The sequence below is a fragment of the Bubalus kerabau genome, chromosome 19 (genome assembly GCF_029407905.1).
Source record: "Bubalus kerabau isolate K-KA32 ecotype Philippines breed swamp buffalo chromosome 19, PCC_UOA_SB_1v2, whole genome shotgun sequence".
NCBI classification, from domain to species: Eukaryota; Metazoa; Chordata; class Mammalia; order Artiodactyla; family Bovidae; genus Bubalus; species Bubalus kerabau.
Window position 1 is genome coordinate 32,058,954 of NC_073642.1, and position 13,590 is coordinate 32,072,543.

Sequence of the window (13,590 nt, forward strand, 5' to 3'; positions counted from 1 at the left end):
TTCACCTTGGCGTGCTCTATTCCCCTCGCCAGGGCAGTGACAGCCAGGCAGGGCTGGGCAGGGTGGGAGGCAGGAAGCCAGAGCTCCAGACTCTGCCACTCCCCAGCTCTGTGACTTGGGGTCTCAGCGCTCCCTTCTGTAAAGTGGGCTCATAACTCCGGCTCTGTCTGCCTCACAGGAAGTCTGGGGAGCTGGTGGACGTGAGAAAGCTCTGTAGGCTACAAGGTGCTGTGAACAGGTTTTGGGGAGTAGGGTGATTGCTATTATGATCTTTTGAGAGATCTTCCAACCTTAGAACTTTAGAAGTTGGGGACTCAGGACTTCTGAGTCTAGCTCTTCAGCTGATGTGCTAATCCCATCTAGAACCCCTGCCAAAAGGTTTACCAGCCTCTAAGAACAGGTACTCAGAACCTGCCAAGGAAGCCCAGGCCAACCCAACTTCACATGACTCTGCCTTTAGAAAGTACTTCCTCAGACTGAGCCAAGGTCTGCCCCTGGCACCCACCTCTCCCACCTGGATGAAGCTTTTATGTCTCCCAGCTGAGACATCCTTTCAGAAACTGGCCTCTGAGTGTCTTCTCCTCCAGGGACTGTCACCTCCATTCCCACAGCCACTTCTCAGGGGACACAAGCCCTCCAAGTTCTTGCTGTACAGTCCCTCCCTGAGCATTCCAATGTTTCTGTCCCTTTCAGAGTGACATCTAGAACTAAGTGCACTTCTCAGGGAGCTTCAAGACTAGGGCAGAGTGTTAAGGGCTCACCCCTGCTTTTTTTGTTCTGGACCCAAGACTCCTGTGACTGAGCCTTGTGGTGGCTGCCTGGCCTGAGCTCAGAGTTGAGCCAGGTCATGGCTCTGCTGAGCCCTGGAACCTCCCCACAGCCCATCCTTGACTTTCTATATGCCCATGCAGAGTTTGACCTTCATTTGTGTTCAGTTGTAGCCTGATTCCTGCCTTTGCTCTGGGTTTCCAGGGCTTTGTAGGTTCTGCTCACAACTCATCACCAATCCTGCTGGTTTTACTGCCTGCATATATTTTGAAACATTCCCAATTTTTCGTCTGCATTGTTCAGCCTCCCTCTTTCTGGACCTCATCCGCTTCCTTGACCTCAACTTTGCCCCCTTGGGTGCCCTCTTCACTCCTTTCCCCCCAACACACACACACACACACACACACACACACACACACACACACACTCGGTGATCTTCCGTAAATCTTTCATGTCACTCTCTGACTCAATACCTTGGCTGGTTATTTGCTCGAGCTGCCGAAATAAAGTCCTGCAAACTGGGTGGCTTAACCCACAGAAGTTTCCTGTCTCTGAGTTCTGGAGGCTGGAAGTCTGGGATCAGGGTCTTGGCAGGATTGGCTCCTTCTGAGGTTGCGAGGGAGCATCTGCTGCTGCCTCTCCCCTGGCTCCTGGCGCGCTGCTGGTAACCCTTGGCGTCCCTTAGCTTGTAGAAGCATCACCCTGACCTCTGCCTTCTCTTCACATGGTGTCCTCCCTGTGTGTGCATCTGTGTCCGGATTTCCCTTTTTACAAGGACCCTAGCCGTGTTGGGTCTGGGGCCCGCCCTACTCCAATATATGACCTCATCTTAACTAATTCAGTCTACAACAATCTCATTTCCAAATCAGATCACATTCTGAGGTCCTGTGGGTTAGGATTTCAACATATGACTTTGGAGGCGGAGGACATGGTGACTCAGCTTGTAACAGGTGGCATATAAGGCCCCTGATGGTCTTGCCCCCTCCCGCTCCCTGCCGTCTCATCTCCTTCCACTCTGCACTCCGTCTTCACTTTCACTCCGGCTGAGTGAAACATCTCTGCGTTTGGAGAAGTGTTCTGTGTAGTAGTAAGTCCCTGAGGCTTTCCACATGCTGTTCACTGGCAGGACAGGCCTGCCTGCCAAACTTCTTTTCATCCTTCAAACCCGTCTCAGAGTCAGCTCCCGGTCACCACGTCCTTCCCTCGAGACCTTATATGAACTCCCACTTGCCAGGTCGCCCCCGCATTTTGTCTTCAGGGCCACACCTGGCCCTTGGCAGGCTCCCCACAGAGTGATCTGCATGGAATATAGTCTGCAAGCTCATAACTGATTGAAGAACAGAACAAATCTGTGGACATCGCTTGTTTCACTATGGGTCCTGCAACCCTGGGTCTTCTCTCAGTGCTCAGGGGGCTTCTGGCAGTAGCCCACTCCAGAAACCCCACTTGTGGCTTGCAGCTCCCCATGCCAGGGCATGGGGAATCCAGAATATGAGAATCTTCGTTTTGAAAATTCTGGAAGTTGGTGGCAACTTTTGCCCACTTTGTCCTGTTTTCCAAGGATGAGAGGAGCAGGTTTACAGCCTATCCCAGGGTCTTCCCAGGTGGCGCAGGCGGTAAAGAACTTGCCTGCCAGTGCAGGAGACTTAAAGAGACACAGGTTCAATCCCTGGGTCAGGAAGATCCCCTGGAGGAGGACATGGCAACCCACTCCAGTGTTCTTGCCTGGAGAATCCCATGGGGAGAAGCCTGGTGGACTACAGTCCACAGGGTCGCACAGAGTTGGACACAACTGAAGCAACTTAGTACATACAACTGGCCCATCCCAGGACCTTCCTGCTGACGGAGCAAAGTGAGGTGGAGGAGCCGCCTCCGTGCTCTGCCCGTGGTGGCTGCTCAAGCCCATTTTGAGACTGCAGCTCACCTGGTGCTGGGGCCTACTCAGCACTGTTCCGTCTTCAGCAGCACACACCGTTGAACACCTGAGCTCAGGTGGCACCTCCTGTACAGCCAGTCATTCTGCAGCACCTCTCTGCCTCTCTCACCAGGAGCCTTAGCTCTTGAGATAACAGCCTGGCCATTACTATCCCCCCACCAGCCAATGACCTCCAGATCCCGGACACCTGATGCCACACTTGGATTCACAGGGTGTCAAGATCTGAGGTCACAGAGTCTGCAAGCAAGCCAAGCATTTAAAGTAACCGCACACATTCTAGTATTGTGAAGCCACGAGTCCCTGCCTCTCCACCCTGTTCTCCTCTCCCTGCAGTCCCCACGGTGGGCACCTTCCAGCAGGAAGTGGAGGGAGGCAGAATAAGAAGGGAGAAAGTGATCGGCTACACGTGCCAGCCGGGGGGGGGGGGTCACAGATTCTGTGCCACCCCTCCTGGAAACTAGAGGCATGTCTGAATAGGGCACTCAGATCCCCCACAGAGCTGGCAAACGTGCGCCCCTGGGAGCCATGCCAGTGCCCCTCCCATCTAGCCCTGGAGCCCCACCCTTGTTCTCCTTTGTCTCCCCTGTGACATCCCTGCCTCCCAGCTCTCTAGGGGCACACTGGCCCTGCCCAACTCAGCAGAGCACTAGCACATTTCCCAACCTGTCACTTGACTGCCAACCCCCAGAGCCGTCAATAGCAAAGGCAGTTCCCCGGAGACAGAGAGCAGAAGCCTTGCCGGGCTAGCAAGTGGCATGCATGATTCACGGCCTCGGATGGGCTGGGGAGTCAGGGCTCCCCAGCTCATCTCTCTCTGACGGGGACTTGTGTCCAGAGAGGGATTTCCATGATGTTAGAAATCATGGCTAGACAAGCTAGGGGCGGTCTGGGCCACGCTGGAGAGGGAGAAAGGGCAGCATTTGTTGCTCACCATGACCTTCAGGCCAGCAAGGGCCCCAAGGCTCAGCATGTCACAGGAGTACACAGACAATCCGGGGATTAACCTGCAGACATCAGCAATAAGTCTCTGGAGCCTCAGGGGAGGGCCGGCCTCTCTTGGTACGGGGGTGGGGAAGGAGGCAGCAGCGGGGGTGGGAGTGCCAGCTTCAGTCGTGGCAGGAGAAGCAGCTCCTGCAGTCCCCACGGTTGCCAGCGGGTCACTGTCAGACTAACGCCAACCCGCTTCTGTTTAAACTTGCTCCAGCACAAATCATTTTTAAAACCCGAACTGCAAAGTTCCAGGCTTTGGGGCCTGCCAAGTTCACAGTGCCCCTGTGTAGTCATTAATACTTCCCTCCCAAATTTATTAGTCTTGAAGCTCGCCCATAACTTATGAATTACAGCCCCTGGTGGGAGCGCCACAGCTTTTACCATATATCACAGTGAACCTCGGCGTCCACCCCCCGCCACCCCCGCACCGCACCAGCGCTTGGAGAAACCTCCACCGAGGTGCACCGGGTCTCACCTTGGGAGAGGAGAGGCCTGTGTGCTGATGGGGGCAAGTCGGGCTTTCTGCCATCACTGGCCTCCTGATGGGGGGCACTGGAGACCCAGACTGGGGCACCTCACATAAAGCAGAGAGGCAGATACCAGGGCAGGGAGGTGTGGGTGGTTCTGAAAGAAAGAGGTGGGATTCAGACTCAGGGCTGGGTTTGAATCTCAACTTGGCCTTGAACAAGTTACTTGACCTCTCTGGACTGGCTTCATGGTGGGGTGACCCATGCAGTCACCGAGGGTGTCACACTTGGTTCATTGCTCTGGTGTCACTCTCTTAAAATTCTTTATGTTTTTTCTTTCAGTGATTGATATATTAATTTCAGGTATACCTGAAAATACTTGTATATACTGGAGAATCACAGTAAGTCTAGAGAGCATCCATCACTATGCATAGTTACAGATTTTTATTTATTGTGATGAGAACTTTTGAGATTTATTCTCTTAGCAATTTTCAAATATACCATACAGAACTAACTATAGTGACCATATTGTAGCATATCCCCGTGACATTTACTGTATAACCGGAAGTTTGTACCTTTGGAGCCCCTTTGCCCACCCATTTCACAGCCCCTCCTTTGCTTGCCCAACCCCTGCCTCTGAGACCCACCAATCTGTTCTCTGTATCTCTGAGCTCAGAACATTTGTTTCAGGTTTTGTTTTTAGATTCCACATATAAGTAAGATCATACTGTGTCTTTGTCTGACTTACTTCACTTAAGCACAATGCCCTCTGGTCCATCCAGGTTGTTGCAGATGTCAAGATCTCATTCTTTTTTATGGCTGAGTAACATTCCATTGTATGTATGTGTGTGTGTGTGTGTGTGTGTGTGTGTGTGTGTATGTACCACATCTTCTTTATCCAGTCATCTGTTCTTGGACACTTAGGTCATTTCCATATCTTGGCTATTATAAATAATGCTGCTGTGTACATTGGGATGCATGCATCTTTTCAAATGAGTGTTTTTGTTTTCTTCAGATATATACCCAGAAGTAGAAACTGCTGGATCATATGGTAGTTCTATTATTTTTTTTTTTTTGAGGAACCTCCATACTGTGTTCCAGAGTGGCCACACCAATGTATATTCCCACCAACAGTGTACTGGGGTTCCCTTTTCTCTGCTGTCTCACCACCACTTACTATCTCTGTCCTTGTGCTTCTAGCCATTATAACGCGCGAGGTGACGTCTCCCCGTGGTTCTGGTTTGCGCGTAGTTGCACTCCTTAAGTTGAGTGAAGCTGAGCTCCTTTTCATGTACCTCTGGCCTACCCTGTGTTTTCTTCAGGAGAATGTCTATTCAGATCCAATTTTTAAATTGGGTTATTTTTTGCTATTGAGTTGTATGAGTTCTTTATATATTTTGGATATAAATCCTTGCCGGGTATGATTTGCAAATATTTTCTTCCAATCAGTAGGTTGCCATTCGTTTTGTTGATGGTTTCCTTTGCTGTGCAGAAGCTTTTTAGTTTCGTATAGTCCTACTTGTTTATTTTTTGCTTTCATTGCTTTTGTTTTAGTGTCAAATCCAAAAAAATCATTGCCAAGACCAAGGTCAAGGAGCTTACCTACAGCCTATGTTTTCTTCTAGGACTTTTATGATTTCAGGTTTTACATTCAAGTCTTAATTCATTGAGTAAATTTTTGTGTATGGTGTAAGTTAGGGGTCCGGTTTTCCCAGGACTACTTACTGAAGAGACTTTCCTTTCCTCCTTGTATATTCTTAGCTCCTTTGCTGTAAATTAATTGACCATATACGGGTGAGTTTATTTCTGGGCCTTAATGCTTTTTAAACAAAGGGCCCCACAAATTATGCAGCTGTCCTGGGTCTGAACTCGAATGGTCCCAACTAGGAGCAGAAGCACACCCCACTGAGAAGGACTGAGCACTCAGCCACACGCACTGCCCTCGGCCTGGTACACAGCTGGTGCTCGGCACACAGTAGTGTCCTTTCTCGATGAGGGCTGCTGAGCTGTGGGGCAGCAGCTCGGAGTGTGGCAGTGGGAGCCCCGGCCAGGAATCAGGCCTGCCTCTGGGCTCGGATCCGCACAGGACGTGTGGGTGTGCCGTCCTGACTCCTGACTCCCAGCCCACAGCCTGGCCAGTCCTGCCACCCAGGGAGGCCCCCTGACTCCCCGCCCTCTCGCTCCGCCTCGCTGGGCAGGCTGGGGCTCTGCCCAAGGAGCACACCCACATAATGAGCACTGCCGCCACAGCACTCAACCAGCTTTGGGAGGATCAGTCAGGATGGCTGCGTGGAGCGCTCATGCCCTAGGAAGAAAGGTGCTGGGTGGTTGAGAGCAGCTGCGGCAGCTGCCACAGAAATGACCTGAGACTTAGGGGCCAGCAGGGAGCACCGTGGGCCAGGGTTTCAGGGAGGTGATGGACAGACCCAGGTTAGACTTGACCTTCATCATCCCAGTGAAACGTATAGCTCACCAGCAAGTAGGTATTTCTTATTCCCATTTTACTGAGGAAGCTGAGGCTCAGAGTGGCCAGGGATTTGCCTAAGGACACAGAGCAGATGTCTGCAGAGCTGGCACCTGGGCTGTTTTGTCCTGGAGCCTGAGTTTGTACCAGCCCTTCTTTCTCACCCCTCCAGGGTCAGCCAACCCAATCCTCCTGTGGGGCAGTTCCTACATGGCCTTAGGGCTCCTTAGTGCCAAATCAAAGCAAACCTTGGGGCAGGGGTTCTCTTAGATGGAGGGTGGGCAGCCCCATGTCGGGGCTCACTGATGGCCTCTTCCTGGCCACATGCATCCGTGCCTGCCTGCATTCCCTCCCTGCAGGCTCCCAGACACCAGTAGTCATTAGGCTCTGGGCAGGAAGTACCAGGGACCAAGAGCAAGGCTGTATGCTTCATGGTGCAGGGAGTGTCTCAGAGCCTGAGGGGAATGGTCCAGGGAGGTCTTGCAGGCCCTGGACTCAGCCTCAGTCACTGTCCAGTCATCCTATTTATTGGTGGGTAGCATACACCAAGCCCCATGCTAAGTGCTGGCGAGACTCTGAGTAAAATGTGGCTTCTGTGTGGGAGGGGACAAAGCCCCAGCCCAAGTGGTCAGTGTGGAGAAAGGGGCCTGCCTGAAGCAGAGAGAGTGGGAGGGGGGGTGGCGATCAACACTGCTGGAAAACCCTGGGCAAGGCCTTGCTCTGACTGTCTTGAAACTCACTCTGAGGCCCCTGGGTGGGTACAGGTTTAGAGCAGAGGGAACAAATGCAGACTGGACAGGCCTGCAGTGGCCGCCTGGAGATCTAGGTTCTGTGTCAGGCACATCCATGGAGTGAGCAATCCCGTTTATTAATCCCTGCAGGCATGATGAGAGGCCAAAGGGAAAAGTGTGAGGTCTGACCCAAGGCTGGATGGCAGAGGGCATCTGGGGGTCCCTTGACTGGTCACAGGTTCGGCAGGAGCTGAATTCCTGGTAAGAATGGAGAAGAAGCATGGAGAAATGACCAGGGTCCCAGGGTACCATTCACCAAGGTGGAGGTGGGGGGAGAAACTGAGTTCTCTTTTGGACACGTTGAGTCAGAGGTGGCAGGAGGTCATCCAGGAGAAGCTGTCCGGTTGGCCAGACCAGTCAGAAGCTGAGAGATGTCTGGGCTGAAGGTCACCTGGCTCAGGTTACTTTTATCCACGGCTTTGATGAAGATTGAGCATCCTCAATTGAATAGGCAACATTGAGGTACAAGAGAGAATACCTTAGCAGACAGAATCAAGATTCAGAATGCTTTCAGCAGGCTCTGGGCTGAGACCAACAAGCTGACATTTGCCTGTGATGATAAATGTGAAGTCCTCTGTGGAGCCGATACGGCCACGGTGTGGTGAAGGCCTGGCTGGCTTGGCCCCAGCGCCTGCAGAGGAGGCCTGGCCTGGGCATCCGTGTTGGCCACACTCATGAGTCAGCAGAGTTAGGGTGGTTGCTGAACCTGATTGGAGGATGTTAGGCTGTGTGAGGGGAAGATCCCAGCAGATCTCCAGGAGGACCCACCTGTTAATCAAGATGAAAGGAAGTTGCTGTGTGAAGTGCCCGATCCGCAGTCTGGAGCTCTGAAGGACACAATGACAGTCAGCTCCCTCCTGCCTCCCTTCCCCTGTTTTGGTCACATCTGGAGCCTATAGTGACTTGAGAGGCTGGAAAACCAGGGAGGAGTGAAGAATGGACAGGGGTTTCTCAGGAGAAGAGACATTTTGGGAAGGACGTGAGGACTTTGTAAGTGCTGGAAGGTCTGTCATGTAGTAAGTAGAAGTGGGGTGTGGCCTTGGGGCATGTGGGGACAGGACCCAGATCTGCAAGGCCTCCCAGAGTGGGCCCTTCCTAAGGAGACGGAGACTGGCTGCCTGACCACAGAGTGGAGGTCCCCAGGAGGCCCTGTGCTCCTTGGAGGTGGAGGGCCAGGCACGCCACCCCCGCTGAGCACAGAGGAATCTGATTATTAGAGCTGCTCAACAGAGAGGCAGGAGGCCCGTTCTGTGAGGGGCTCAGGCCATGGTGGGCAGAGCCCAGGCAGGGATGAGAGGATGCTCACACAGGGTGGGGTCGGCGGGAGTGCGGTTCCTTGATGGCTCCGGTCCCTTCCCACTCTGCTCTCTCACCTCTTGAACTTCAGGGCTGGCTGAGGGGCCCGGAGCCAGCTAGCCTGGCTGTCACGGTCTCGAAGAGCCCCACCCACTCCCCCATGGTACAGATGGAAAACCTGAGGCCCAGAGAGGGGATGTGACCTGCCCAGGTTCCCGTGGTGGGCCAGTGGCAGTAGCAGCCCAGGAACCCAGGCTCTGGGTGTTTCTCATTCACTCGAGGCCACCTCCTGCACATGAGCCCCTGTGGGACTCGCCGGTCTGTGGATACTTTAGCCGAGTTTATTGTCCTGCCCTCGTGACATGGCCCTCTACAGCCACACTGCAGGTCCCTCAGGATAATACCAAGATCAGTGACCAGACCTCTCTGGCCCAGTGGACCTGGTGGCCCTGGAACTGCTTGCCAGGAGCAGTCACACCGGCCTCCTCCCACTTCCCGGGGCAGCCTGCAGGGCTAGACAGCATTTACAACATAAATTATGAAGAGCCACGGAGAAGAGTGTTGCTGTCTGATTCTGAGGCGCGTTGCTGGTTGATCCTGAAGCAGGGCCTGGAGCCAGCCTGGGGCCCCTGCCTCAGCTCAGGCATTAATGCAGAATACACCTCTGGCCACAGGCATTTAAAGATCAAGAGAGGCCAAAAAAGCTTTTAAGAGCCAGGTTGCTGTGTGTGCCGCCACCGGCCTCCCCGTGTCAGGGCAGACAGGCTTCTGCAGCGATCTCAGGTGTGTCAGGAGGGCAGCCACGGAGAGCAGCAGGTTCCATCACCTGCAGACTGAGGCTTCTGTGGCGTGTAGACCCCCATCCTCGCCTGCAGCCTCATCAGGACCTGTCTTCCCTCCCCTGGGCATTGCTGTTTCTGTCTCCCGTCCAGCCTGACACCTTCCCAGCCACTCAGCGCACCCTTGGGAGTGCCTCACACTTGAGCCTGTTCACACTTTGCTGTGGCTCCTCACTGTGCTTGGGGCAAGGCTGAGCTCCTTAGGATGGCTTTGGGGTCTCCTGTCCTCTGCTGTCCATTCCCCACCCCCGCCCCTCACCATGCTCAGGCCTCTCTCAAGTTCTCTCTCCTCTCTCATCCCTTCCCACCCCATCAGAACAACGAACCAATTCTTTGAGACCCTGTTCCCATGCCATCTCCTGAGACCTGGACAGCTTTACACCTTCTCATTGGCTATTCATTCAGCAACTCTTTACTGAGCACCCACCATGTGCTGGGAGCAGGGTGCTGGGAGCAGGGCTGGGGGTGCCCAGCACCTGTGTCCATTCCTGGGCAGTGTGGAAGACCGAGGGCGCTGTCGTCCAAGATCTGCCTCTGCAGCTGGCTGTGTGCGGCTGAAACGACACTCTGAGGCTTTTGCACTGAGGAGAGCTTTCCTGGTGACTGTGAGAAACTCAGGTGGATTCAGAGACTCAGGCTATCCAGGCAGGGAAAGCCCCAAAGGACTATTTCCAGGCCCTTATCTCAGAGAAGGAAAGGGCTTCTTCATATCACACAGCAAGCTGGATGCTTCATCAGAACCTGGGTCCCTGATACCCAGCCCAGCACTGGGGCAGATGAGCCATGTGGTCCCCCTGGAGGAACCATGTGGCAGGGAGCTTGTGGGAGACCAGTGCCTCCTCGTGGTGATGGGGGTAGAGGCACTGGGGGGAGGAGCACGAACTGGCCACAGCCCCTGCTCCTGGACTGTCCAGCTTGCCCTCACTCACCCTTCTCTGTCCTCACCTCCACAGAAGCCACGGTGAAAGATGACATGAACAGCTACATCAGCCAGTACTACAATGGGCCCAGCAGTGGTAAGTCTGTGTTGGTGCTATTCCATGGGTACCAGAACCTCTGTGTGGCCCCACGCCAGAGGTGACCCTGGCAACCCCTAACATCCAGGCCAGGGACAGCTCGACCAGGCTGTCCATCTCCTGGCCCCTGTGAGCCATAGCCGCAGGCAGAGTTCCCAGAAAACTCTGGCACCTGAGCTCGAGTGCTGGGATGGGAGTGCTCCAAGATGTGCGTGGGGGACCCTGGGGTGGAAAGGGGCTGGAATCTAGGAATTAATGACCTCAGCACTTCCCAACCTGAGAACCTTTCAGGATGAGTGTGAGCGGGGTGAGATAATGCATAATTGGGTGTGAGAAGCAACAGGCACTGGGCATGTCCTTGTTTATGCTTCATTCTTGCACTTCAGAAAGTCTCAGGGGACCTAGTGGTTTTCATATGAGAAAGGTTGAGTTTTAAAATAATACTCAGTCCTTCAGGATCTTGTTTCTCTTTAGCCAGTGTCTTGAGTCTTGTAAGGTTTGGGTTTCACAGCCCTTGAAAAGTGAAAGTGTTCATTGCTCAGTAGTGTCCAACTCTTTGCAACTCCATGGACTGCAGTCCACCAGGCTTCTCTGTCCATGGAATTTTCCAGGCAAGAATACTGGAGTAGGTGGCCATTCCCTTTTCCAGGAGATCTTCCTGACCCAGGGATCGAACCCAGCCTCCTGCATTGCAGGCAGATTCTTTACTGCTGAGCCCTTAAATCCTTGTAAACTCCATTCTAAGGCTAGAAGGTTATAGTGTGGGTCATCCTGAATACATCTGAATTTTATCTTTTCTGGAATTTAGCCCCTTTAAGGCCTCTTTCTCTCCCTTTCTCCTCTTCCAAAGCCTTATCCAACCTGCTGATCTCAAAGACCACCATCTCTAGCCTGAACCTCTCTCCCAGCCCACTCTCCCTACCACTTTAGAGAGAAACCTTGCCCACACTACGCCTACTGTAATTCAGGCCCTTGATACTTCTCACTTAGAGTGAAGACATTCTGGGATGTCCTCCACCCTCCACTTATAATGCATCCTGTAGAAATTCATCAGTTTTCTGAGGGCACAGCTCTGGTCATGAGTCTCACACTGGACCCTTTTAAAACTTGGAGTCCTGCTGACCATGACATTCAGATCCCTTGTCATAGCACACTGTGCTGAGTTAGTCAGGATGGGCTCAGTTACGCTGTGCCCAGGGACAACAGCCCCACATCTGAGTGGTTTAAATAAACCAACAAAGGGCCAGGGCACACTGGCCAGGGGCTCTTTGGCCAGGCTGTTATCTTTACGCTATCTCCCAGCAGACAGAACAGTTGTCATGCCTTCTCGAACAGTGTTGACCGCACAGGAAGAGCACAGCTGGCTTATGTAGCTTCTCCAGGAAACGCCACCGGTCACTTCCTGCAGGTGACTGGCTGAGGCCTGTCACATGTCTGCACCTGATAGGGAGGCATAATTCTCCCTCAGGGCAGGTGGCGAATATTGGAAACCTGGACCATCTCCCAGGGCCTCTCCCAGCAAAGCCTCACCCCCACCATCTAGCCCCACCCCCATCAGGGCGCAGAGGTGCGGCCAGGGTGGAGTGTGACCCGCACCCCTCCTTTCTTGCAGACAGCGGCGTCCCAGAGCCAGCTGTGTGCGTGGTCACCACGGCCGCCATCGACATCCACCAGCCCAACGTCTCGTCTGACCTCTTTTCCGTCGACGTGCCCCTGAAGCTCGGCAGCGATGGCACCGGTGGCAGCGCCAGCTCTGAGAGCGCCACCCGCTCCACGCGCAGCTCCGGCACCCGGGCCCAGAGTGACAGCAGTCAGACGCTGGGCTCCTCCACGGACTGCAGCGCCGCCCGCGAGGAGCCGTCCCCCAGGCCCAGCCCCTCCGCCCTGCCACTGCCCCCGCCGCCGTCTCAGCAGCATACGGCAGAGGCCACAGTCCAGGACCTGTTGTCCCCACTGTCGGAGGACCCCTGCCACTCCCAGAGGGCCTTGGACTCCGCCCCCCTTGCCCAGCCCAGCCCAGAGGGCTCAGCCCAGCCCAGCCCTGAGCTGGAGCACAGGGTGAGTCTATTTAACCAGAAGAACCGGGAGGGCTTCACCGTCTTTCAGATCAAGCCTGTCATCCATTTCCAGCCGGCTGCGCCTGCGCTGGAGGAAAAGTTCAGATCTTTGGAATCCAAAGAGCAGAAGTTGCACAGGGTCCCTGAAGCCTAGAGCCTCCAGGCAGGCTGGGAGGGAGGCGGGGAGACAGCCATCTCGATGCTCCCCCGGGGCCCCGGTGGCCACCAAGGGTCACATGAGGGGCCCAGGAGCCCTCCTGGCTTCCCTCAGGGTGCTGCCTGCCTCCAGGGAGGTGACGCCAGGCCAGGAGGCCACACGCCTCAGACCTCAAAGCCCAGAGCTGGCGCCTCCTCTCACCCTGCTCAGGGGAGGGTGGTGCTCGTGGCTGGGGTTTTTTTTTTAAAACCACTTTTACAAAAACCAGCCTGTGGCCCAGCTTCAGCAGGGTAGAGCGTGGGGGCCAGCTCAGCCTCTTCCGTTGCCTTTGTTCCCGACGCCCACCCTGGACCCTCGGGAACAGCACTGTGAGCAGGGGCTCTCCAGCCCCACCCCCCAAGCCGTCTTTTCCAGGAATCCCGGGTGGAGCCCACACAATCACACAGACCACCATCTGAGCCTATCTCATTTGTCTTCATTCTCTCATTTAGGCATGAGCGTTTCTGAGTCTTTTCGAGACAAATCTAGTTTCCACCTTCTGGGGACATAAAGGGATGGGTCTGGAGGAGGGTGGGAGGGTTGCGGGGTGGGGGTGAGAGCCATTTTCCAATCTTGGCTTTAATAATAAAAACCACCTGCATTGAGACTTCCAGTTGGCAGAGGTGATCCTTTGGCTGCTACTCCAGGTGAGGACCCCAGAGTGGCTCCTCTGGGCTTGGGTTGGCCTTGAAAATCCACCAAGGAAGCCCCCCAGCTCCTCTCTGGTATCCCTGAGGCCTTTTTAGAGGAGCCCTAGACCCCAGGAGGGA

The 13,590-nt window shown here is 54.3% G+C and overlaps 1 protein-coding gene across 4 annotated transcripts in view; it reads left to right on the top strand.

Moving 5' to 3' along the window:
* Nucleotides 1-13,349, top strand: part of TMEM266 (transmembrane protein 266) — a 125,072-nt gene extending 111,723 nt beyond the window's left edge. For all 4 annotated transcript variants that reach the window (XM_055555960.1, XM_055555959.1, XM_055555961.1 and 1 more), the window contains 2 exons: nt 10,505-10,567; nt 12,180-13,349. In XM_055555960.1, the coding sequence (XP_055411935.1) occupies nt 10,505-10,567; nt 12,180-12,778 (662 nt within the window). In that variant the 3' untranslated portion in view covers nt 12,779-13,349. The remainder of the gene's footprint in view (nt 1-10,504; nt 10,568-12,179) is intronic.
* The last annotated feature ends 241 nt before the right edge of the window (nt 13,350-13,590 follow it).